We start from the raw sequence: 27,412 nt of genomic DNA, 5'->3' as shown, positions 1-27,412 counted from the left end.
TACAGTCCCTCAATGTTTAACAAATAGACAGAGGTCCCTTAAGCATGCTTCATCGGTAAGAAACATCACCCAAGCAAAAAGAGAGACAATAGGAATTTTAATGCACAGAAAGTCCTGTAGAGACCCACAGGGAGCAGAAAGAAGCAGTGGGCCTTCAAACTCGATAATGTCCAGAGAGAGAGAGAGAGAGAGAGAGAGAGAGAGAGAGAGAGAGAGAGAGAGAGAGAGAGAGAGAGAGAGAGAGAGAGAGGAGAGAGAGGAAGAGGAGGAGGAGGAGGAGGGAGTTAAGAGGGAGAGGGGAAGAGAGGAGGAAGAAAGATGAGGAGAGAAGAGAGAGAGGGAAAAGACCATAAAGACCCAAGCTTCTTTGCTGCCATAGTCTCTAGAGCATCCTTGCTCGTGCAGAAGTTGTCAAATTGTCTTTCCCCAGGTCTCCTTCCAGGGGTCCATGGCCAGAGGGAGGAAGGAGAGGGAGGAAAGGCTGCTTGGTCTCCACCTGAAAGCTCTTGTTTCCACAATGACTTCCATCCATAAGAAAATGTTTATAAAGGAGAAACATTTGATAGAGTCAAATAATATCTTAGAAAAAATAAAAGAGAAAAATGAATAATTCCATTGGTTACAAAGTTCTTGGCTGTCTGTCCATGGAGAAACAGTTTGCTTTGGCCTTGCTGGCAAGTGTCATATGCCAGGCCCCTCAGCTGTCCCCCAGCCCACCCAGGTCCCAGGATCCATGAAAGTAGTGCTCCCTCTAAGAGCGTCTCTGTGCTCAAGGAGGGTAGTTCCCTCCCTCACCGGCCTTTGGTCTCCCCATACGTGTTTCGGGCCATGGACACCATCTTCTCCTCACATGTGATTTTGGTGTCTTTGAGGATGCTATACCACACCATTCCTGCAGGCCGGACCTCCTCACTGCGGCAGAAGAGATAGGGTATGGTGTCCACACGGCTCTGGATGTAGGCGCTTCGTAAGAGACTAGAACAATGGCTGCTGACCCTCTCCAAGCGCCGCAGGATCAGGTGTGCCTTCCTAAAGGGCACAAGGAGACAGAAACAGTCAGGGGAAGTCAGAAGAGGTCTTAGTAGGGTTAATAGATGTTGGAAGATGTCTTACCAGAGTATATTTTATGACTCACTTTCAACCTTAGTGTGGTACTTTAAATATCTATTCAAGAGTAGCCCGGGACTGTGATAGAGTGTTTGCCTTAGAAATTCAAGACTCTAGCTGAGTACTGAAGTATCCCACCTTCTGCAGAAGGATGACCTTAGGATTTATCCTTTTCAGTTGCATTGCTTGCCTTGTGATTGTAGCATAATACCAGCCTTTGGGCTCTGATCAACAGACATTATAGTAATGACAAAAATATTCACAAAAACTAATAACTGGGATTCGACACCTTGCACCAAGTATTCATTGAATATGTACCTCACACATGCTTAAAAAATTTAATATTGTTACCAAATATTCATACTATTCCTAAATGTTGCTTTTATACTCCCAGTTAAGAGATGAGGAACCCATACTCAGAAAAATAAAATAATTTGACCAAAGTAAAATATTAAGTTGATATCTTGAATCCAGATCTTCTCCAACTGTCTGTCTGTCTTTTTGTTGTGGTTTTAGTTGTTGTTGTTGTTTGAGACAGGGTTTCTCTGTTGTTTTGGAGCCTGTCCTGGAACTTGCTTTTTTAGACCAGGCTGACCTCAAACTCACAGAGAACTGCCTTCTTCAGCCTCCTGAATGCTGGGGTTCAAGGCATGTGCCACCACAACCTGACTTGTTTGATTTTTTGCTTCATTCACTCCCACATACTCTTTCCCTGTCATGATGTTTGGCAATCATGCCCCCTGTACTTACTATTTTATTAAAGCCTAAATATGAACATCAATGCAAATCAAAGCTTTTCTTTAGTCCTCCACCCTATCACTCAACTAGTGTTGGCCATCTTGCCCTGATAGGTTGCTTCTGAGAGCATGGATGAGACAGGTCCAGTGTTTGACAAAACAGTATGCTGCCAATATATTGCAAATTATGATGTGTCAGGAGCAAGGTTAAACTTAACAATGATCTAAGCAAGAGTCATCTGAGTGGTGGTCACCACTTGGAACTTGCCTGGGATCTTCTAACAGTAGAGGGTGAAGGCTGTGCAGTCTGAACTGGGGGATCTGAACTTGGAGATCCCCTAGTTCAAGGTTTCTTAACAGTGCTACTAATTAATTCTTTCTTATAGGAGCAGTCATGTTGGATGCTGGTCACCATCAGGAGGAAATAGCACTACAGATCTGTCAGGACAATAAAACTGGTTCCTGATATTTCCAAATATTCTTTCAAGGGACTTCTTAAGGACTTATATAGCCTGTTCTGTTCTCATCAAAGACAGAGAAACAGAAGCTTAGAGAAGGAAAGGCAGACCTCTTTTTTAGATCATACTACACAAGAAACGCTTGTTTGTCAACATTCTAGCATCTTTAAGAAACCCAGGGGGTCCCAGCAGCTGAGAAAAATCTGTCTCTGTGTTTCTCTGAATCTGTGTCTCTGGATCTCCCCCCTCTCCATGACCACTCAAGACCCTGGGAGAGAAGACATTTTATAGCACAGACCCCACAAGGCAGAGACGTTGCTAGGCACCTGTGTGGTGGCTGAAAAAGAGCTGAACTTGTGTATTGCATTTTGTGAGTGTGATTCATGAGGTGCTTTTTAAAGAGTCATCTTCCTATAGTTCACCACTTGGGTGGAATATTCTGTGAGAAGCCAAGAATTTAGCATTTTATGACCACACTCAATCCACAGGCCTCCCTCCCCACAGGCTTCCCTCTCACCCTGTGAGAAGCCTGAGGAGTATATCTCATACCCTTCCTTGTTTGAACTCCTACTCTATTCTTATTTTTTCTTGTTTATTTTTTATATCTATGTACTTTATGTATGTGAGTACTTTGCCTGCATGTATGTATGGAACCATGCTTGGTTCCCAAGGATGTCAGTGAAGCTCACTGAATCTCCCAGCTCTGGTGTGAGAGATGGTTGTGTGTCACCACGTGTGTTCTGGAGATGGAAACTCAGGCCGCTTGCTCTTGATCCCTGAACCATTGTTCTAGTCCCTCTGCTCTCATTTTGTTTAAAAGATATTTATGGAAGCCAGTCTGTACTGCATGAACCAGTCTAGATGGCTGGAGAGCTTCTGGAAGAGTCTCCAGTGTCTTCCCATCTTGCCATTGAAGATCTGTGGCTACAAACAGTTTCCTCTGTTGGGTTACACAAGTCACAGCTATCTGAACTCAGAATACCAGGCTTATGTGGCATTTATATCCACTAAACCATCTGTCTCTAGTTCTCTTGTTCTGTTTTTAATATTTCTATATCCTTAGGAAATAACCTGCTTTCTTTGAAAAGGAGGTATGGGAAGTTAAAGGAAATAGTGTAAAATCATGCTCGTTAGTTGAGAATATTTTATAGCCAACTTTTCATTCAGTAGAATGTATGAGAAAAGCAGGCAGATGGAGGAGGGGACACAGGAGTCAAGAGCAATGTGTTAGAAAGAAGTCGCAAGCACTGTATGAGCAGACAGCAAAGTGTCTAAGTGGGGCTATGGTTGTCTAAGGAAACATCCTAGTGGAAGAGGGGCTTGTGTTGACTCTTAGGGGCAGAAGAGAAAGAGTGGCAGTTGGCAGTGGCAAAGACAGAGGTAGAGGAATGCATAAGAGTTCTGAGATTGCAACGGGAACACACTCAGAAAGCTCTGGGGACAGGGTCGACGACAATGAAGCAGTGGGAAGGAAAGAGGCTGCTGGCTTCCTATCTGGGTCCCAGTGTTGTCACATGTTAGCTGGGTGATGGCAGCAAGTCGTTTCACCGCTGTCCCAGTCTCCTTGTCCTACTCATGCAGTGTGACTGACTCCCTATAAACAGAGGGTTGTAGATGCAGCTCCACTGGCAGAAGGCGTGTGCAACATGCATGGATTCCTGGGTTCAGTCTCCAGCCATGTACATGCCCAGGAGGGGGCATTGCCTGGGATCCTAGCATCCCCATAGCAGAAGCAAAAGAGCAGGCACTCAAGGCCATCCCTTGGCTACACAGTGAATTTGAGGTGAGAAACACATGTGATTCTGTTTCGAAAACCAAATAAATAAGAAAAGTGAAAAGGGGATAATAAATCTATGTCAAAGTCTTAACAAGCGCTATCTCTGGTTCCATAGGTGTTTAAATCAAACTTAAAAATTACTTGTTTTAAATTTATGCTTAGAGAATTTCAAATATGTATGCAATGCATTTGGATTATATATACTTCCAATTTCCCCTTACAGACTAAATAGAAAAACCAACTTTTGGACATGATACATGATCACTCATAAAGGTCACATGCAAGAACCAGAAAATGTAGTTACAAAAAATTACAAAAAGTCATAAAATGTTTTACATGTACAATTTGTCCCAGACCCTCATCTCCAAACTTTAAACCGAAAAAGTAATTGAATGTGATCTGGTTCATTTAAAAAATAATTTTGTGGCTTTGGAAAGCGAGTAGTGGAAGATAATATCGACAGCTGACCATTAATCCTACCTCTGTCACTGCCACCACCACTGTCAGCAGCATCATGGCTCACACCATCATTGTGGTGTTGTTAGGGACTGTTTATCAATCAGGCAGTAGGGAGAGGCATGATTGAACTCTATGTGTCAATATCGCAAGAGGCTGACAGATATTAAGTCTCTCCCTGAGGAGCAGTAGTGATGAACTGGCAAACAAGAGAATACATACTGTGTGAATCTGTAAGATGAGCACCTAATCATCAACTGGAGAAGAGGCTCAGGGAAGTCTTCTCAAAGAGCGTAATGGCAAAGCTATGTAGTCAATGATGGGGCATAGGCTTCAGATAAATGAGAGACATAAAGCAGCTGTTGATTAAAATGGAGAATCAAAGTAACATGCGCAAGGCCACAGCAGATACAAGACAATCTATATTTTCCTGGGCTACACTCATCACAGGTTTTGATTTCATTCTCTGGGCAATGGAGAGTCATTGGCTGCTCTAGGCAGTCATATACATAAGCAACAAATAAAAAAATAAGTCTGGAAAGGGTATTTTTCCCCAACATGCCCACATACTTTGCCTCCAAAAGCCTGGCCATTTCCTCAGAAAGACATATAAAAGTTTATTACATAAGTCTCCCTCTGTACAGGTGGGAAAATGGAGCTTTGCTATGAGAATAAAGGAATGACTTCTGCTAATAGTGGATAAATCCAGAACCAGTATTCCTGGTGGTCCAGGGTGAGTCAAAGGTGTTAGTTCTAGCATCCCCAAATCAAGTCCTAGGTCAATTACTTAACAGCTATGTGGATGATGAGCCAAGTCTTCAACATGATTTACTTTCCACAACTGTCAAGCAGAAATGGCAATAGTGATTGTGGCAGTTGAGACAATATAAGTATTTGCTTAGCTTTAAGTAAATGTTAGACACACACTAGAGTGGTGTTAATAGGAGAAAACCCATTAGAGTTAGAACATTTTAGGGTTCTTTTATCCTTAGCTTCCCCACTGGAAAAGCAGGATTCAGGATACAGAAGCTGCAGGAATGTTGTTGGGTTATGGCAAAATGATTAACACTGGTATCAAGCACAAGCAGGCTTGTAGTAGGCATTAAATTAGTTTGTATTTAGACAACAGAATAGTATACTGGAAATGAAGTAGGTACAGATGGATTGGTAGTGGTGTGGAAGAATTGTCTGTATTCTGTCAATCATGTTTAAATAAACACTGATTGGCCAGACAGGAAGTATAGGCAGGTCAACCAAACAGAAAGTAGAGGCGGGGCAATGAGAACAGGAGTATTCTGGGAAGAAGAAAGCTCTTTCCTGATTCCTGCCCAGAGCACCAAAGAAGCAGGATGTGATCGGCCCTGCTGAAAATGGTATTGAGCCATGTGGCTAACACAGATAAAAACAATGGGTTAATATAAGTTACAAGAGTTAATAAGAAGCCTGAGCTAATGGGCCAATCAGTTGTATATCTAATGTAGACTCTCTGTGTGGTTTCTTTGGGGCTCACCGGCTGTGGGACTGGTGGGAGGACAAAAACCCTCAACAAGCCCACTCCTCATGCTACAGGTAGTGACCAAAGACAAGGATGAGTGAAAGAGATCAAAGGCCAAACGGCTAGGTAATAAAGGCAACAAACTCTAAGTTTTGGAGAACTGTAACTCAAAGTTCCCATATGCTGCAAGCATTCCCAGGTGGGAAATCCTAGGTCAGAGTTTTGCAAGGACAAGAAATGAAATCTCCTTCATTGGAGTTGGGATGGGTGTCTGTTGGAATAGGAGGTAAGAGATAAAGGAAGAAAGTTCATTTGTCATGCATTAGGAGAAAGAATGGGGCAAGGTGACTAATATGGGATTCGGGAGCTGGACCTTACTTCCAATTCTCTGGAATTGCAGAATCTTTGATGGGCAGTCTATTTCCATCACAACTGCCCAATTAACAGTTGACGCAGGCCCCTCCTTTTCCTTCCTATGTCTCAAGTTGATCTTAAACGTTCCTGGGTTAGGTAATACCAAATTAGAAAGTGTCAAGGACATGTATACCAAGGGTGAAAGGAATTCTCCAGAATGGAAGAGGGCAGATTAAAGTATCCATTCACTGTGCCCCGATTGGGCCACAGCTGGTGAAAACAGACCTGTGTTCAGGAACATCAAGAAACCATAGTCAGACTGAGATGGTGGAGGACTTCCAACAAGCTAACCTGCTGAACTCAGAGCAGGAGAAGAGAGGAGGAGAGGCAACCAGAAAGCTGTGTTGTTTCAGCAACTGCAAGCAAGTGGGCAAAGAGCTTAGCAGCAGGGGTGACTACACACGAGTGTTCACTGTACCTCAGAAATTGTACCTATGTAGTCAATCTAACATCGATACTCATCACAGTGCTGGAGTTTGTGTTCTACTTCCATCCTGCGGGTGGCAAAAATGAGCCAGGTGAATACATAAGTATGATTTAGAAAAGTGGCTTCCCATAGACAGAATTGGAGTGGGTATTTCTTGTGATTTTTGGGGTGTGTGGTATGTGTGTGCATGTGTTTTCCATGTATATGCATGTGGAACAAATATATGTAGCTGTATGTATACAGGTATGTATGTATGTTTCAAGTATATATGTATGGTACATATAGGTGTAGCTACATGTGTACAGATGTGTGGGTTGGTTTTCCATGTGTATCTCTGTGTGGAACATGTGTGTGTGTGTGTGTGTGTGTGTGTGTGTGTGTGTCCATGTGCACATGTATGCATGTGCATTTGTGTGTAACTGCAAAGTTGATAGGGAGAGTCTTCCTCAATCACTCTCCACCATATTCATTGACCAGTTTCTCAGTTTGACCCCTGAACCTACACGGAATAGTTAACATGGCTAGCCATGGTTAACATGGGGATTCTCGGTCCTTGTCTTAGGAATGACAGACTTGTTTGCATGCTACCATGAATACCCAGTATTTACATGGGTGCTGGGATCCAAACTCCAAACTTGCTCTCATACTTTCTTCTTGTGCAGTTAGCATCTTAAGTACTGAGTTATCTCCCCGAGTCCCTATTTGTGTGATTTTAGTGAGAGGAGGGGGCCTTACTTTACAGGGTAATATCATCCAGTGTGCCTCTGATGAGAAGTTCACACCGAGTGTGGCACAATTACCCAGGCACTGCACCCCAGAAAGGAGAGGACCACATTCATTGAGGCTCCATTCAGACTTCAAGGTCATGATAAAATTTCTCCTTCGGGAAGTCTTGCAAAGCTTCCCAGGTATCTAGCCCAGGCTTGTCCTTTACCACGGACACATTGTAGTCCTCCATTCAAACCATAATGTATCATTTCTCAGTTGTATACACATTTTAAAATACAGTGTGTCACATAGAACAGGGTGATAGTTTGACATTGTAAGACTGTGTTTGGAATTGGGTTTTGACTCATTAGTTATAAGACCTTGAAATTCTTCCATATTGGAGAACTTCTCTATTGTTTAACTGCCAATGTACCGCTCAGAAAGTCAGTGATATATAAATGGCCAGGCTCATGACAGTTGCTCAGCTAACATTTCCCAGTTGTAAGAAGAAGGGATTAATAAACACAATTGACACAAATGGAGGGAATGGTCAGTCCTAAATTCTCAAAACACAGCAATGTTCTAGCTAAGGCAGTGAAGGCAACGCAATACTACAAGTGCATCATGTAGACCTAAGGAGAAGTTAGACAAGTGGGCAGGTGGTTTCTATAAGTTCATCTTACTAGCAAAGATATCCAGTTGAATATGATCGGTAACTGAAATACTCAGAAATATATTTTTTATAGCCTCAGGATCAGAGGACTTCACCTAGCAATGTGTTTAGATATGTGTCAATAGGAAGACACTCAACCAGTGTATTGCTAAAGTTATGAGGAGGCAGAAGATAGCATGCATATTTGGTAATCACAACAGAGATCAGATATGAAGACAAGGTTGTAAATATAGATATCACAAAATCCATGTTTATTCTCCTTTCCCAGAACTATCCATGGCTACATTCACATCTGTCTATGGAAAGCTACATACAGTATTTCCACTTGGAAAACATGAATACACCAGCATACATTGAGCCTGTGTGGTAAACTGGAGTAACAAAGTCATGCTTTCATGGCTTCTTAATAGTTCTTGAGATATACTTTCTAAGTAAACCACCATCAAAATTTAGCCTCAACCTCTTGCCCCAGCAGAAAGCCAGCAATTTCAGTAGATGTTATATCTGCAACATGTTAATCATTGAGAAAATGTTTGCATTGGTTGGTTCTCCTCTTTGTTTTCTCATAAGAAATCATGAAATCGATTTTCTTCATTTCTTTCTTTCTTCAACATGGGGTCTCTCTATGTGTATTGCTATTTACTGCTGCTATGATAAAATTACCAACTCCAAAAGCAACTTAGAAGGCCCTTTATTGTGGCTTCCAGCTCCAGAGGCTTTGAGTCCATAGTGGTAGGAAAGCTTGGTAGTAGGAACAGGAAGCCAAAAGATCACATTTCTATCGCATACAGGAAGCAGGGAGAGAGAGAGAGAGAGAGAGAGAGAGAGAGAGAGAGAGAGAGAGAGAGAGAGAGAGAGAGAGAGAGAGAGAGCAGGAAGTGGGGAAAAGGCTATTAATCTTCCAAGCCTTCTGCTACAGAGGACACTTTAAATTTAAATCATAATACCTGTGATTTATTTGTTGTCCATGATGGATTCTGACTTGAAATCTCAATCTCCCTGCCTCTGTTTCCTGGGTGCTGGCATTAAAAGGATGCACTACTAGGCAGGGCCATTGAGACTTGGCAAAGAGTTTCTTGAAGGCATCAATACAATCTTGGAAGACTCTAGAGTCTGTTTCTAGGTTCACTTACTCTCACTAAGAGTACAGTGGTGGTTGTGCCTGTACCTGTTCTTCACAGATGAGGCAGAAGCATTTGTCTGTTAAGGTTGAGAAAGATCTCAGGTTGAATCAAGCCTGTGATAATTCTGTGATCTGTTAGAAATGTCTTCCATAAAAGTAAACATGACTGACAAAATGAAATCATTTCTTTCTCATATAGACCAATTTTCTAAAACCAGATCCTTTCAAGGTTTTTCTCTCCTCTCATTACCCTTTCATTTTAACAAACATAACCGAAAGTACAAGGAAGCTCAAAAGTGGTCAAGGATGCTCTGAGCAGAGGAAATTCTGGTCCCTGGCCACCTATGAGCTCAGTTTTTGAAGTCTCCTAATAGGAACCGTATGGTGGGACAGCTGGGTGTCAGCGGGTCTCCTCTGAGCAGCTGTGCGCAGTAACCTGCAGTCGTCCTGAGGAGCAGGCGCTGGGGAAAGTGACAGATTTATTAGGCAAGGTAAGAGATGCCCTTTTGTCACAGAATTTTATGAGGTATGTAAACCCCAACTGAGGAAGGAGTTGAAGACATTTTGGGGTTGGAGATTATATAGGCCAAGAGAATTCTAGCAGGGTTCATTTTGTGTCAAGTCTTGGGAAATGCTCTTTTCTCCCCTGTCATCCTGGGTCCCCAGAAACAGAATGTCAGGTTATAGGCAAAATGACATTCATGTTGTCTTCATTTTCTGGTTTCTGTGACATTCAGGGATTTCTGGCTTCTTGGCGCCAGCTAGAAGAGACTTTAGAGTTAAGCCCTTTTGCGTTACAAATAAGGTCCAGAAAGGATGTAGAATTGATTCCAGGTCTTCCAGTAAATAGGTGGACACAAACCCTGGGCTCTTGGCCCAGACAAGTGTCTTGCCCCCTCTCCTTTACAGGTTGGTTCTGCACACTTGCTAACCTTGAAGAGGCAGAACAAATTTATTCAAATTGCTCTTTTAAAAGCCTTACATAACTTTGGGGTAAAGAACAAATTTCCGAGTAGGACTTCACAAAAGCCATCAAGACCTGACCCTGGTCAAACTCTCCAGCCTTGGTGTTTCGATCCCCTCCTCTCTCACCTTGAACTCTCTGTTTCAGAGTTATTTACAGTTCCTGAATTCAACATATACTTTCCTACCTCACCACCGCTCTCATTTTGCACCGGGTTACTCCTGATGAAAGCCCCCCATCACCCTTGCACCCGGCAGGCTGTCCATTCTTTGATTTTAACCATTAACTTCTCTTTCTCTGGCAGGGATGGATTCTCCTTGGGGTTTGGGTCTGTATTCGCTGCTCTGTCTACCTACACCTACAACCTTGTCTCTAGCACGATTGTTAGACCAGCAACACTGGCACTACCTGATAGTGTGTTTGACATGCAAACTCCGAGGTTCCCTCCAGCCTACTGAGTGGACAGGAATTTTACGCGATTCACATTAACATCTGAGACACTCTGGCGTGCACATCCTGCATGCTTCTTGCGGCAAGCTCCACTACAACTGCCTGCAGTTTATATTTTCTCCTCTAGATGCTAAGGTATGCACACAGCCTGAGCAGCTTTATTCACTCATTTCCAGCAAAGGGTCCGAGAAGTTATTCTATAAAATATATCTGTAAATCAGTTAATAAAGAGAAATCTCAAGTACTTTAATATCTAGAAGGTCACACCATTCTTTTGACCTTAGAGTTCTTGATGCTGTTATTTCCAAATGAAATCTTGAAAGCACAGAGAGAATTGAGGGACACTCATGGTTTAATGGATGTGGAAGGCGGGCTGTATCAGAATGAATCCATAATCATCTGTGCGCATACTCAGAGCAGCATTCTACTATCCAATTAACCCACAGGTAATAATTCAGCATCTACTTTCAAAAGTGAGTAAGGCATAAAAGATCAGTAACTGTGGATGACTTGCTTTGTGGTAGGGAGGAGAGGTGATACATTAGCAAACACAGAAGCTAATTAGCTACTACAACTAGCGAGTGCAGCATAGAGAATTAAAATACTAGGCTGGCATACAGTAAAGAGGTGGAAAATTTAGAAAAAAATGTCTTAGGGAATGTTATTCTAGTTATGACCTGGGATTTTGCAGAATGTAGAAAAATAATTCTACTGACGAGAGAGAGAGTTTACCCTAATCATATGTGTGTGTGTGTATAGTGTGTGTGTGTGTATAATATATACACACGATGGCTGAAGGACAGAACAAGACAGGCCCTTTGATTCTTTCTGACATACCAGTGTGTCTCAAATCCCCTCTCAGGGATCTAGAGAGAATGGAGAAGAGGACGCTGGGAGACACGTGTAGGAGCGATGGTTGCGAACTGACTGCCTAAGGTTAGCTGATTATCACTGTCCATTACCGAATATGTAGCCCTATGTCCAAGGACAGTGAGAAGGCCTTTTTGGGAAATTCATGTCCTCGAGGGTCATAAAGAATGCTGCTGGGTTATAAAGAGAGAAATGGGGCTCTGGTCTTGTTTCTTCCCAAACTCTTTGAGTATTGTGGGAAAGCCCAATAAAACTGAAAGACTTCCAATGGCCATGGGTAAAATGGCACTGAGGAGACTCACACACTTTTCATCTGAGCCCCTGGGCTGCTGCTGACCAGTCTTCCTTTTGCTCTTATCTAAAGAAACTTCCTTTTATGTGAAAAGAAAAAAGTTGCAGTCCAGGACCCAACAGAGCTATAAGGCCCACTGCAGGGAGAGATCTGTTTTTATCCTTTGAACAAGTGTTCATCAAATGTCATAGCATTCCAGAATGGCCTCGAATTCATCTCAGCATGAGAGTTCCAGGCAGCTTTAGCCACTATGTACAACTCTGTGTAACTCTAGGAAGTTCACTTAGACCATGTGGTATCTCCAGTCATCATCACTGAAATATGGGAGTAATTATTCTGTGGGGGACATTTTGAAGCTTTTCAAAGTATGGACTGCTGCCCACTAAGGGCTTCAGAAAGTAACACATTTCTCGCTGCTGCTATTTGATACCTATCTGAATACCTCCCCATCACCCTGGGACTGCTACCTCAGCAGCCTGTAGAAGGCCTCACAGCCTCCTGGTGCTTCTTGCTTCCAGCTGGGCCAGAGGGATCCTTCACCCTGTGAGTTCTGATAATACTGTCCTCACACTCTTGTGAAACACACTTGAGAAGTTGCCCATCACCCCAAGGAGATAAGCTGAAGTTCTGGACCCCACTTCAAGGGCATTCAAGGCTTGGCTCCTGCTGACCTCTCCTCTCCTGCTGCTAAGCCTTTTGTCCTAAATGCTCAGAAATTCTTTAGTGCCTCTCCCAACAGACTGCTCACCTAAAGTTTAGAAAGAATTCCTGTGGGGCAGAAGAAAGGATTTAGATTGGTACTAAGAAGATCCCAGATCCCCCATTAAATACCAGTGAGCCACATTTGAAATGGTACTTAGATTCCCTCATTCATTATCTTCTTCCCTCCCTCAATGATGCTGTGCCTTTTTAAAAAAATACATTTTTATACAATATATTTTGATCAAATTCTTTCTCCTCCCCAACTCTTCCTAGATTATTTCTATCTCCCTACTCACCCAACTTCCTGTTCTGTCCTTGACACTTTTTTTTTTTTTTTTTTTTTTTTGATTTTCAAGACAGGGTTTCTCCATAGCTTTTGGTTCCTGTCCTGGAACTAGCTCTTTTAGACCAGGCTGGCCTTGAACTCACAGAGATTCTCCTGCCTCTTCCTCCTGAGTGCTGGGATTAAAGGCGTGCACCACCACTGCCTGGCTTCCTTGACACTTCTTTTGAACATATTTCACAGGGCAGTTTTATGCTTTTCTAGAATCAAACAATATGCTTCTTTTGTTCCATTTTTTTTGTTCTAGTATCTTGAGTTATTTTATTAGTGATTAGGATAACTTTTCTGTTAAGGGCAGATAGCACTGGTTTTTGCTCTATAAGAAGACACACATTTCCAGAAAGCAGCCATCTGTTCCTGCTTCCCACCCTTTATCCTGGCACGACTGTGTTCATCACCACCTACCTTTCTTTATTTGATACACTCCATTGTCAGTGTAGATAGAGAAGGTCCAGGAAAATCAATGAGAGGCAAGAAGCCTTTGGTCCTCCACCCCCACTCTGAAATCCGTACCTGGGTCCTAGCTCATCCTCACTCCTCCAGACAAAGTCACCAAACTTTTCATAGTGAGAGTTGTAGTGGTGCTGGACTCGGAAGAGCATGGAGGCGGAGACCTCCATCAGTGTGTTGTAAGCTGTCTGCTGTTCTTTGCCACTGGTGTAACCATTGTATAGATTGTAGATCTTGTCTGCGATCTCTGAAGGAGGAGAAGCACAGAGCACATGGTTGACAGTAGAGGAAAAGGGGGTGATGGATACACTTCACAAAAAGCAAGGCATAGCTGGGTGGGTGTTCACCTGAGTGTCCTTGGGGGAGAGGAATCTCCATTGCATTTGAAATATGTCATTGATTAGTTGAGTTCAGTTTCCCCATGTCTAACTAAAGAGAAGGACATGTCCTCTACAGGTGCACTGAATGAACTAAGTTAGAAAATTAATGCAAAGTGCTTAGTGTGGGGCCAGGTAGAAAGTCAGCATGTAGAGTATAAGCTCAACTGGAGGTAATACCTCTGTGCTAAGGAAACTCACAGAAATGCTAAGCCTCAAATACATTCTTGCCTTCTCTCAATAGCTTCCTTCTGCTTCACATCGGAAGTGTTCCCAATGTGTTTCTGCAGCCAGGTCTGATAGATCTCTGTTCACAAGCCTTGTAACAGAAGTCCAGATGCTTCATATTGCCTTTTAGGGCCATTCCCAGTCCTCCAAACTCCATTTAACCAATGTGATTTCAATGCACCATGTATAGAGGACATATTTCTTCAGCTCTGAAGGCTCTGAACAAAATTTGTGAGTGTCCCCACTTCATTATTAACATAAACTGACCTCAGGAGAATGTAAGGCACTTGGAGTTAGGATAAGAAAAACACCTAATTTGTAGTATTTTCTGCTCCATTTTTTTTAACAGTGTATCCATTGTTTTAAAATAATATAGGAACTATCCAGAAAACATCACAAATCTATTTGTCTTAAGGCTCAGGAGCTCATTGGCTCCTCTCATGTATTAGCACATAAAACATTATTAATAATCTCTGCTAAATCAATAAAAGTTTGTGTCTCTCCATCAACAAGGTAAAATTCTAAAGGGTACAAACTTGCCTCTACTACATTGATTGGGCCAGTTTGTTAGGGAAATGTCTGCACAATGTAAGGCACTAGGACCTATAGCTACCACCACCATTTCCCAGTCTACATATAAAAATTCTATCTACATTTTGCCAAAGTATATTGTCAGTTTGATTGACTACTGTATTGGTTTTAGATTTTCTTATCTAGTGTTTTCAACTTCATGGATCAGGAGAGGCTAAAAATAAAACAAATACAAGTTTAATTTTATATGTTAAATCTGATTGACAGATACCAGTGGTTGTCCAGGCTTGAAAGTTTTTGTGTGGAATGGAACAGTGTGCTATGACAAGATAATGTCACCAGGGGTGTAAAAGGATGAAACAGTCTTCTAAGTGTCACTGACTTGCCAGCTCTGACTTATGTAACACACACACACACACACACACACACACACACACACACATTAAACTGGTAAGCTACTAAGGCTAGAATACTTACTTACCCTTACCTGTGGTTGAGCAAGTCTGATCACTAGTAAAGATATTGGTAGTCCATCTCAATTTGTTCTTCCTTTATTATGATTAATTAATTCTATGTTCTTTCATTCCCCTGCCTCTCCTCTCTCACTGTGGTAGTTAGTGACTTTGGGTACAGAACTTAGAGAGAAAAACGTGGAACTTCCCTGGCAAAGGCAGAAATGAGCCACTAACCTTCTGCCTTGTTGTCATCTACCAGTGGACAAGCTGTCCTTAGAGTCACTGTGCTGAGCTCCGAATGCCTCCCTCGAGTATCCACAGCATACAGAGTGAACCTGCAACACAGCAAAGCAACACCAGAGTGAGACTTTCCAGGAGGACCCGGGAGCTGAAAGGAAAAACAAAAAACCATGGCCACAAGGAAAGTTCCTGAGAACTCAGGGGTGCATAAGCTGTTAGAAGATTATTTTTTAAAATAATAACAATTACAAAATCATAAAGCATATATCAAGTGTTAAATGTCTGCTGGGCTCTGTGCATTTAGTCTCCTAATTTGCAGTTAGACAAACTTGAAAGACAGAGATATACCATGAATCATCTTTCACAATGAGGATACTAGACCTTAAAGTGTATATCTTTTCTTGGAGTAATTGTTATTGAAGGCAGAATAGAGGTCTGGATCCAAGCAGTATGAGTCTAGGGTGTGAGAAGTAAACCTCAATGATAGACTCTTGGATGAATATGCTCATTTACATTCAATATATTCACTGATTAGGTCATTCATTCATTCATTTGTTCATTCATTTTAAAATTACTTACTGAGATCTGTGTCCCAGGAATTACTTTGGGAAGCTAATTTTTGAACAAGAAATCAAGCATAACATCAATCAAAAGCTAAAACAACAAAATCCCCAACAGAACAACCAAATGAGGGCAAATGTGATGAAAAAATACAGCAAGATTACTTGGAAAAGAGCAAGTGGGAGTGTGGGCTGCATGAGCTTTTAGGAGAAGATAGTCTCTGGATGCCTTTCTATGTAATGAAAGTTTTAGCTAAGCTCTGAACAATGAGAAAGAAATGATGTATGAATGGAACATGAGGCGAAGAACATTGCAAGCTCAGCAAATGCGAAAGAACTGTAAAGGAATATTTGTAAATGCAAAGGCCCTGATGAAAGACCAGATGGAGGAATAGGCAGCTGGGGTAGCCAAGACAAAGTCAACTGAGAAGGAAGGATATCAGAAGCCATGACAAGAAATTTGGAAATTACTCTAGCTACAAGGCAGGTCCCCACATTCTCGTTTTCTTCATCTAAAACTCTATGCTACCTAGGTGGAATTCAGCTCAGTCTGTGGTCTGAGCTAGATAAAACTGGTCACAGCAGGCCTGGTGGATTTAGAGAACAGAGCTCCTTTGAGAGAAGCATCTGTGAACCTCTAGGAGGTCCTATGGTCCTTACTCTCTTCAGGTCTGAGCACTGTAACTTACATGCAGTAAAGGAAGGAGATGATAATGCTTTCCAAAGACAGCAATAGAAGGGCTGTGGATGTCAAATAACATGAAATATCTTGGGGTAACTCTAACCAAACAAGTGAAAGACCTGTATTACAAAAACTTTAAACATTTGAAGAAAGAAATTAAAGAAGACACCAGAAAATGGAAAGATCTCCCATGCTCTTGGGTAGGTAGAATTAATATAGTAAAAATGGCTATCTTACCAAAATCAATCTACAGATTCAATGCAATGCCCATCAAAATCCCAGCAAAATTCTTCATAGACCTAAAAGAACAATGCTCAACTTCATATGGAAAAACCAAAAAAAAAAAAAAAAAAAAAAACTACCCATGATAGCCAAAGCAATCCTGTACAATAAAGAAACTTCTGGAGGCATCAACATCCCTGAATTCAAACTAAGTCCAAATGGATTAAAGACCTCAACACAAAGTCAACCACACTGAACCTCATAGAAGAGAAAGTGGGAAGTACACTTGAATGCATTGGCACATGAGACCACTTCCTAAATATAACCCCAGTAGCATAGACCCTGAGAGCAGCAATTAATAAATGGGACCTCATGAAACTGAGAAGCAAAGGACACAGTTAACAAGACAGAACGGCAGACTAAAGAATGGAAATCAAGATGGTGATTTCTCAGAAATCTACAATCTACTTTAAGACCAAGCAATACCATGTGTGGTCATATACTCAAAGGATGCTCAATTATATCACAAGGACATATGCTCAACTGTGTTCATAGCAGCATTATACACAATAGCCAGAACTTGGAAACAACCTAAATGCCCATAAACCGAAGAATAGATAAAGAAAATGGGGTACACTGACAGAGGCACTGGGATTTTTTTTGTCTCTACTGCATGTACTGGGTTTGGGAGATCCTATTCTCTTTGGATGTATACCTTGCTCAGCCTAGATGTAGTTGGGAGGGCCTTGGACTTTCCATAAGGCAATGTGCCTTACCCTCTCTTAGGATTAGAGGGGGTGGGGAGGGAGGGTGTGTGGAAGGAATGGAAGGAGGGGAGGGAGTGGGAATTTGGATTGGTATTTTTTTAAAGTAATAAAAAACAAAAACAAAACAAAAAAGAAAATGTGGTACATTTACACAATAGAGTACTACTCAGAGGTAAAAAATAATAAAATCTTGAAACTTGCAGGCAAATGGATGATTACCAAGTGATTACCAAGACTGACAATTTAAACCTATATTTGTTTGACTTCAAAGTCCATGATTAAAATTGCTGCCAACTACTGTCTTCTGGATCCAGATCCGCAGATATCAACTATGTACAGACAAAATTCTAACTAGCTATACCTGTGGAACCCCAGCTATGCTAAGGCAGTGCCATCTCAGATATCTTTCTAGTCTTATCAAACCATTCTAAAATAACCATGCTTATAATCTCCCTGTTTCAGCAGAGGAGATCTAAGGTAGAATAATAAGCAATCTGTCCAGAGTCATGGTTTTGAGAGTAAAAGAGGCAAGCCTGTGTTCGGCTGTAGTGTAGACCTTTTTGCTTGGAGTTACTCTCTTCGCCTTCAGTTCCAACATTCACTGGCTGACCCAGCCTGGACTTGATGATCTACCTAGGCCCTCCCAGCTTTGACACTCCATGATCCTTGTTTGCATACAAGGATCCAGGAATAGCCGCCTCTCAGTACAAAGGAAAAGGGTGATATTAGGGAAAGGAGCCTGGTTTTAGAGATGACAAGACACGTTTTATTCCAGGTCTGTGCCTTGTGCTGTGTCTTTGGGCAAGTCACTTTATATTTTTGAGCCTACTTTATCTCTGTGTTCCAAGTGTCAGTGACAGGTAGATTTATTTGTTCCTCAGGTTCAGAATTGATGGACACAAAAATTAAGTGCTCTCTGGAAAGCCATGTAGAGGGGCAGGGATAAGATAAAGAAAAAACTCTGGAGCTAGATATGCTGGAATACTCTGGAGGCTGAGGCAGGAGGATTTGGGTTCAAAGCTAACCTGGTCTATATTGTCGCTCTGAGGCTATCCCTGGTAGCATAGTAACACCCTGTGTATAAAAAAAATAAAAAAATAAAGACAACAGAAGAAAACCTTCCTCACAAAACTAAGAAAGCAAAAAGAAGAAACAAACTCTGGAAATTGAGACTAGGCAATTTGCCAAGTCAAAAGGAAAGATCTGTATTGGAAAATGCCAGGTAAGCCCTTTCCATCTGCACGGCAGCTCATCTAGAAGCTGCTGAAGGTAGGACTCCAATCACAGCCCATAGATAGAGCAAGTGTGCAGCTCAGCGTGGCTATTTGCATCACTGAACACGGCACAAGTCACTCAATGTTTGTATGAATCAGTGAACTTGAAAAAACTGCATCTCATTCCACACTTGCAGTTTCCCCATCAATAGAATGGGAAAAAATTTACAGCATATGGCTATCTCCAGGGTTACAAGGAATGAGGCATGAAGAATGGCTTGTAGACTTTTATAAAGACCATGTATACAGTAAAGACCATGTATACAGTAATAATCTGTGCAAGAATACATATTTTTGAAAAGTATTTTATTTGAGCATGAATAGAAGATATAGTGCAACGGAAGAACAACTAGGCAGTTGTCGTGGGTGCTTACAAGCCTCAAGACAGAAGGATTTAGAAGATGTTTAAGGCTTCTTTCTCGTTGGCCATTTATGTTTCCGTGATGCTCTGTTTTCTCTGCTTATTCAAGCAGCCTCAATAATACCATGCTGATGAGAAAGCAGTCTTAGAGTTGTTTTGTCTTTTTGCAGTGATGACAGCTGAATCCAGGTCTTGTATATGATATGCCAGTGCTGAACCACTGAGCTGTACCCCACACCACCCCGAATCCATCCTGAAGAGTGAAAGGTGGGTAGGAACCTCATATTTTCCATCTGCAGGCAGAGAATTCTTTAGGAAGCTGTATTACTAACCCTGACTCTCAGCTTTCTCCCGTGTAGAATATGGTGACACAGGTTGAGGATCAAGACTGAATGAGATGTCATAACACTAAGCATGCTTTAATCATTGGTCCTTAAAGAGTAGTTTTGACTTTTGCTATCACAGTAACTAAATATGTCAGCAAAAGTACCAAAGAGAGGAAGCCTTAGGCCACCCTGTTTGATGTGTGTGTCAGAGTGGTGAGGCAGGGAATGGGAGAGCAAAGGAAGGTATCAACCTCACAGGTCTGGGTCAGAAGTCATAAGGCCACGAGCTTTCTGCTTGTCTCGGCTGTAATTGCAGCACTGCTCCACAAACACATCTGAAATCTGTTAGGAAGTCAGGTGGGGGCGGGGGCATTCTTCGTGAGAGGGCGAAAGTGCTGGAGCCTGTTTGAGAGGGAGGATAGCCCAGCACACAGTCAGACTTCTACGCTTCCCAGGGTTTACAAAAGCATCACCTCCACGCTGATTGATTCTGCTATGCTTCCCGTGAAGCAGAGTGGAGCTCATAATACAATGGAGGGGGAACCCTGGAGCTTCATCCTGTAGCTTTGAATCCTCATTTCATAGATGGCAAAGGCAAGGCTGAGATTAGAAATAAATTCTACAGGGATCCGCAGTGACTAAATTCAAAATAAAGGCCTCAGCCCCTCTGGGTCATCCTTCAGTGTCCTGAAGTGTCATAAACGAGTGGCCAACTTAGGTCTGTGTAGAAGTTTTGGTGGTAATAGAAATGGATCTAAGAGTGAAGTCTGCCATAGATTTCATAGGAACTGGAAGCTCTAGTCTCAAACCATCGCTCCTCCAAGTACTGACCTGTTTCAGAGGAAAATCATGAGTCTATGTGGTTGAAAGCCAGAGTCTGAGTACACCATTTCTAGATTGTACGGTGGTATCTTAAGTACCTTAAAGTAACAGGGTCCTCTGCATGAAGAATCCACTGTGAAACAAAGGGATTTGCTTGAGCTGACTACTCACATGTCAAAGGTTGTTCTGTGTTTCTTCAGCATCAGGACAATGCCACCCTCTTGAGCCTGCATTCATCTCCAGAATGATTTATCATTCTCAGCTATGGCTCTTTGATGTTTATTTATTCGTTCAACTGCACCTTTCTCTGAACCCAAGGAAAGACCTGGCTAGTCTTATTTGCTGATCTTAGCTTCCTAGGTAGGGTGGATCCGACAGCCAGCTGATCCAGGAGATGGAAGCCACCTTTTTGCTTCCTGTTTTCCAGATCCAACGCTGGCTGATCCAGGAGCTTCCCAGGTAGGGTGAATCTGATGGCTGGCTGATCCAGGAGCTTCCCAGGTAGGATGAATCCGATGGCTGGTTGGTCCAGGCTGGTCCAGGAGATGGGTGCCACCTTTTTGTCTTTGTAGGTGTTGAATCTTCTGGCTGAGTCACTCTTCTTCTCTGTCCTTGAAGCACTCTTCAGACCTCATCTCTTCCAGGAAGCCTGTTTCTTACCCCTCCAAAAAGATGCAGGGCCTGCATAGTTTTCTACTTATCCTTAAGTTTGTGTCTTCCAGACACAGCAGCTCTCTGTAAATACTTAATCTACTAACTCAACAATCAGCAAATACTAGCCAGAATGAATGACATCCATCTCATGCTATTAAAGCAAAGCCCTTGTCTGGAAATAATTTTTTTTATCTGTTAAATGAACAAAAGATGATTGGACTGAGGGGTCCTAGGGAAAAGTAGAAGGAAGTTGGTAATTTGGTTTTCACAGAGAGTTCCCTGTTTATTAGACGTGTGCAGATTTATCTCAACTTACTCACCTATAAATTAGAAATCATAGGGGAACTGGTTTACAGCCAAAAGTGGTAGAAAGCATGCCAGCCTGACATCCAGCATGTACTAAGAATCAATGAACAATAGCTCTTGGTATTGTTATCACTGACTGATATTATTTTGCTTCTTTCCAAGGCTCTGATTTCAACCCCACCTGGGGGGTGAGAAGCCATCCTGGAGATCAGAGGTAGATGTGGGGTGAGCTGTTGCAGGTCCCATTCAAGACCCCCAGACCTCCTAGAGCAGGGGTGAGAGCATGAAACCGAGAAGTTAATTGGCGGTGAGAGCTTCTCATGAATCTGACAGGGGGTAAGAGCAGGGAGGGAGCCCCAGAGGCCGATGTCAGCCTCATGTCCCCTAGAGTCCACGAGAATGTGTTTGAAGTCTCAAAGCCAACGCCTGCTCTTCCCCAGCCACCGCATGATTTCGGTGTTCTGGGGAGGCAAAAGTCTCTTTGCTGATTTGAAGGGAAACAGATGTTTCCAGGCCAGAGGCCCCAGTCTTATAAAATGTTCCTTCCCCAGACAAGGCTTTGGCAAACAACTTCCCATTAGCTCACACCCACCCCTTCACCTCTCTCCCCATAGCCCTCTATTTTCCCACCCCCATTGTCATGGCTTTACACCCTGCCTTCCCAACACAATGGTGTGGTGGGGAAAATGAGTTCCAAGAACAGATCTGCTCCAAGCAGCTGGATTTGAGGCAATCCTAACTACCCTTCTGTGAGTCTCAGCCTCAAGGTTCCGCAGTAGGGGATGGAGGTAATATAACCTATGAAGGTGGGTGCGATCTGATAGTCTAGATTCAGAAGACTTTCTTCTCAGATAGAGCTGTTATCCCATCTAGAATGCCCTTCATGTGAGTCTCCTGCGAAGAGCATGGACTTGTAAATTAAATTATTCTAGTTTTCAGTCTGAGCTGCACCAGTTACTGCACTAGTAATAAACTTTGTTTTCTGTATCTATAAGATGGGAACCAAAGTTCAACCTTATGACTTATGAAAAGGAAACTAGAGAATTCTATCTACTTAACTATAGTTTAGAATACTTATGAAAGAAACACTGCACTTTCTCCTTTGCTAACCTTTGTAGTGCCCATATCATCCAAGGAGTATGCGTGGAGCGATGTTTGCAATTGAATGCTGTAGGAAGCGTGTCTTACTCCCATGATGGCAGTGAGACAGGGAGTACAGGGGCTGGAATGGACTCTGGAACATGACTATCTGGGTTCAAATGTTCGTTCTACAAACTAGCATACTTAAGAAATTAGGCATGTCAAGTATCCCCTTTATTCTCCAAACCGTGAGTGATGATATTCACACCAGGGGGATACGATAACTGAAGCAGTGCCTGGTATGTGGTATGGGGTTAGTGTGCATGAAGTGTGTGTTTAAATTATTAATATTTTCAAGGATGAAATAAGTTCTATCCTGGAATTATGTTTAACCTAAGATTTGGAATTTGCTCAAGAGTGCTTTGATCAGAAGGGCATGATGATAGAGACGCTGTGTGATGACTGTGTCTGTTGTACAAGCAATGGACCTTTCTTCTGCTCACTAAAACATCTCACTTGGGATCCTGAGCCTCTAATAATAAATCTAAATGCTGCCCCTAGAAGAGAATGATGAGAGTATTTAGGAAATAGTTTTGCTATGTTCCTTCATTTGATCCCAGAGTTACAAATTGTTCCTATTGGACACATTGACTCAGAGTGTTCAGACAACTTGTCCAAGGTCATAGCTCTTTTTTTTCCTTTTTTTTTTTTTTTTTTTTTTTTTTTTTGGTTTTTTCCCGTCATAGCTCTTTTAACATAATGTTACCTTTTGGCTGAAGACCTAAATGTCAATTTTAGGACTGATTCTGAATCAGTAGCATAGATTTGGGAAAATTTTGGACATGAAGACTGTTGGGCAAATAGTCTTGAGTGGGTGCCAGAATTCAGCTGTCCCAAGTTTCGCCAAACTGAGCCCTCATTGCAAGGCAGTGTCTTTGGTTTCCTTAGTCTAGGATACCAAAGTGAAATGACGGACTGTGTAAGAGAAGGCTGCTGTGGGTTCTTTTTGTTGCATGCATCCCACTTACCCTCAGCACCAGAGCCCAAACCTTGCATTGTCCAGGTCAGGCTAATAGCCCATACACTCTACCAATATCAATTTTAGTTCTATTGTCTGACCCAGAGACACTGCCCAAGTAACCAAGTAGTAAAGACTCTAGCTAAATGGTTCAACCTCTAGAACAACCCAGTCTCGGTAGTGGCTGTGAACCCCGGGTTGGAGTGAATGTGAGGTAGCACATGATTGAATTCTCTAACATTTTGAAGATTTCCTTTAATTATATGTATGTGTGACAGTGAGGGGAGGGTGTGTGCGCACAGGAGTGAGGGTGCCCACGGAGCACAGCAGAGTCATGAGATTCTCTACATCTGAAGTGACCCGTGCTTTTAAGCTACCAGATGTGGATGCTCAGAACTGAACTCAAGTCCTTTGGAAGAGCAGGACTCACTCTTAACATCTAAGTTATCTTTTTAGCTCCTGTGGTTGAATTCTAAATGCCAGTTCCCAAATGTTTACTTCCTGCGATGACTCCAGTAGCATAAAGCTAATCAGCAAGGACTCAGGAAGTGTTGAGAGCTGGCAGGAAGAATCCTAGGGAAAGGCCGACTTTGGAGACCAATGTTGGTGTTAGCTCAGGTAGACATTACCACCTCTAGCATTGGTATGGTAATTACTCCTGTTTGCCATGACTCTCCAGACTCCCAGACAGGTGCACATACACTAAAAATCACCTTGCCAAGAATCATAAGGCCCTGAAACAAATAAACATTGATATCAAAATTAAGTAAATACAAATTGATTTCAAGGAAAACATGTCAGGTATGTCTCCAATACTTGATTGAAAGTGAGTGGTTAGTTACCTCAGTAACTTCATACAGAGTGGGCCTGGTCACCTGTGAAATTCCTAAGTGTCAAACATGCTTTTACATGAGGATAGTTATTCATGAGAAAGAAAAAAAGAGCATGGCTTTCACAGAGCTTGTAGAACATTCTGGAGAGGATCAAGTGTGCAAGAAATGCCATGCCATGCAAAGAACTCTTCAGCAATATGCACTTTGGGCCTTGTGTTTGCTTCAGGGATCTTCCTTCCTTCAAAACAGTGACCCAAGCTTTATATATATACTCAAAGGGGACCTTGAACTAGACAGAATCTCAGTTGCACAACAGGACTGTCAATCACCCACAGGGTTGTATTTGTTTCTGTGGAAAAGTGGTAACAGTTCCTGTCCTTCCTACCTGAAAATTATTTGTATAGTATAAGAAGCCTACAACCAATCAGTCAATTAAACAGATAACCAACCAACCACCCAACCAAGGAAAACAAAACCCCTAGTGTCTAAATATGGAAAACTGTAAATAGCCCATTCATTCATTCATTCATTCATTCTTTCATTCATTCGTCAAATAACCTAATGCTTTCAGAAACAGAAGTCCATATGGGCACTTGGCTTGGCTTTAATTGTACTCTTAAATACCTTTCCAACCCTTTCTTCTTGTTTCCCTGTACTTCTTAGATCCTCTCAAGGGCATGAGCTACATAACACATAGTTAGATGAACTCATCCTTCATTGGAAACTTTTCACAGTTTACTAGGTTACTTAAATGTAAAACAAACACAGTCTGACTATGTGGTCCCAAGACAAAAAATGAATTAAACACAGAGCGTCCATTTATTCCGCTCAAATTCGTGCTTCAGAAACCTATAAAGCAAATGGTGGGATCTTTCTATGCTGTCATTTCGTCCTGGACAGCATCTTGAAAAGCAAGATTTGAACAACCTTTAAACAGCTATAGTTAGAAAAATGGTTTTGCAGACAGGAGTAGCTCAGGAGTAGAGAGGTAGACATGGATTCTGGGTTGTCTCATCATTAACTAGCTATTAATTACACAGCTTTAATGGGCTATCTGCACTTTTCTGTGCCTCAACTACTTTTGATACGCACCACAGGGGTATGATAAAGGAAACAGACAGTGATTGTGGATGTGAAGCATCCCTTGAGATGGCACCCATATCAGGATGCCTACCCTGCAGAGGTGTCGAGAGGGCTTACACCGCTGTCCTCTGCTTGGAAATACCAGAGGTGTGCAGGATTAAAACCACTTCTAAGGAGGCATGCAAGCCATGCAAATTTGAATTGAGTGTTTCAAAGCTACTAAGTCAATGATAGTAATTCAGTGGGGGTCCAGTTTAGTCACTCAAAGATCAGTAGTCTTTGCAAACAGACAGAATTACTAGGCATTCTTTAGCCACAGCTGAGTCCTGAGTCACAATTCAGAGGGGTTATGGTTTATTAGGAGAATGAAACTCATGTTGCCATATTTTCACAGAGAAGAGATAGTGTCCACTGTCAGTACTAATATCACTCTTTTGTCAACCCAATCTAAAGTCTCTTTTTTTCCCATGGTAACTTTGGGCATCAAATTTTATTAAAGCTCAGAGAAGAAAAGACCAAGCACAAGCTACTGATATGAATTTACCCTTAAACTCTGAGCTGGAAAATGTTGGCCACATAGGGAGTTTGGTGCCAGCATGTATTACATGAAACTCTGTTTCAAAAACAAAAGAAAATACAAGAAACTATTAAATTGGTTGGCTGGAAGGTCTTTTCTAATTGCTATATATATGGCAAACCTGTTAATTTCAGACTTCATCATAATTCTTGTATGCCAAGCAACCACGTCTTCATTCATGCATTTGTATGTGTGTGTGCTATATGCATGGTCATGTGTGTATGCATGTGCATACATGCAAGCTCTAATGTATCTGGGTGCATGTGTGTGCACACAGGTGTACAATCACCTGTGTGCACATGCATGTGGAGACCTGAGGTTGCTGTGGGTATCATCCTCAATCGTTCCACACCTTCTGTACTGAGATGTAGTCTCTCAGTCAAACCCAGAGCATTTGGGTGCAGCTTTCCCAGCTAGTTCTAGACGTTCTTGTCAAAATCAAACTAGAATTTCTATTATGATTGGGCCATTCTATGCACAGACTGAAAAGAATTGTAGCCATATTCATGGAAAAACTTGCATGGGGAATTTCAAAGAAGCATTATTCTTAATAGACAGAAAAAGTGTAAAATGAACCAATTATTCATCAATTGATGGATAAACAAAATCTGGTACAGCCATATAATTGAACATTATTCAGCCATGGAAGGGAATGTGGCTCCTATTCAAGCTACAGTTTCACTGAACCTTGACAAAATTATGTTATGTGAAAAAAAATCAGATCTATAAGATCAAAAGTTGTATGATTCCATTCATATAAAATGTATGCAACAGGGAATTTCTAATGATAAAGAGCAGATTAGTGGCAGCCAGGAGCTGGATAAGGGGTAAATTCCTTTTTCTTTATATGTGAGGGAAATGTTCTGGAATTTGTTGTGATGTTTGCTCAACTTTATAAGTATATGAAGTCTAAAATAGTATGTGAATTATATCTAAAAGAAATCTGTGTGGAAAACGAAGAAGGTGCTGCTTGGCTTGGCTGTAGAGTGTGCTTAGTATGAACATAACCAAGAATTCAATCTCAGGAACATTACTGTAAACAGACAAGGAAGTCAGAAGCCTGCCTGGACCATAGTGGCCTTGGAGGGTGTTTGGGAGCTGGTTCTTTATTGTTGTTGCTGCAACCTTGTCTCAAATTTCATGCAACCAAGAGCTTTAGTTAAACAGAAAATTGGAAACCTTCACTGGAATCCCAAGTCAACAGCCGTATCTTTGGCTTCTTTGTGAATGTGGGAGTATGCCCTCAGGTCAGTACAGAGCAGTACTTCACAGCCTGGGGGGACAGGACAACTCAAATGAGCTCACCGGGGTCACCTAAGACCATCTGCATATCAGATATTTACATTATAAATCGTAACACAAAATTACAGTTCTGAAGTAGCAACAAAAATAATTTTCCGGTTGGGATCAGCACAACATGAGCTGCATAAAAGGGTTGCGGCATTAGGAAGGCTGGGCACCACTGCTCTAGAGCCTAGGTGTGTACATGTGAAAGGAGAGATCTTTCTAGATTAAAGAAACATCTCTGAATGTTGTGCATTGGCACTGGTGAGCATTTAGTCTCTTTAAT

At 41.9% G+C, this 27,412-nt stretch overlaps 1 protein-coding gene across 3 annotated transcripts in view; it reads right to left on the bottom strand.

Annotated features, from left to right (window-relative positions):
• Nucleotides 1-332: 332 nt before the first annotated feature.
• Astn2 (astrotactin 2) overlaps nt 333-27,412 on the bottom strand; it is a 980,272-nt gene continuing 953,192 nt past the window's right edge. For all 3 annotated transcript variants that reach the window (XM_038333150.1, XM_038333151.2, XM_038333152.2), the window contains 3 exons: nt 15,272-15,372; nt 13,510-13,693; nt 333-1,029 (listed from right to left, as the gene is read on the bottom strand). In XM_038333150.1, coding sequence (XP_038189078.1) covers nt 792-1,029; nt 13,510-13,693; nt 15,272-15,372 — 523 coding nt within the window. In that variant the 3' untranslated portion in view covers nt 333-791. The remainder of the gene's footprint in view (nt 1,030-13,509; nt 13,694-15,271; nt 15,373-27,412) is intronic.

This window comes from Arvicola amphibius, chromosome 6 (genome assembly GCF_903992535.2).
Source record: "Arvicola amphibius chromosome 6, mArvAmp1.2, whole genome shotgun sequence".
Classification (NCBI taxonomy): Eukaryota; Metazoa; Chordata; class Mammalia; order Rodentia; family Cricetidae; genus Arvicola; species Arvicola amphibius.
Note: the sequence above shows the minus strand (reverse complement) of the source record. Positions and strands in the feature narration are given on the sequence as shown.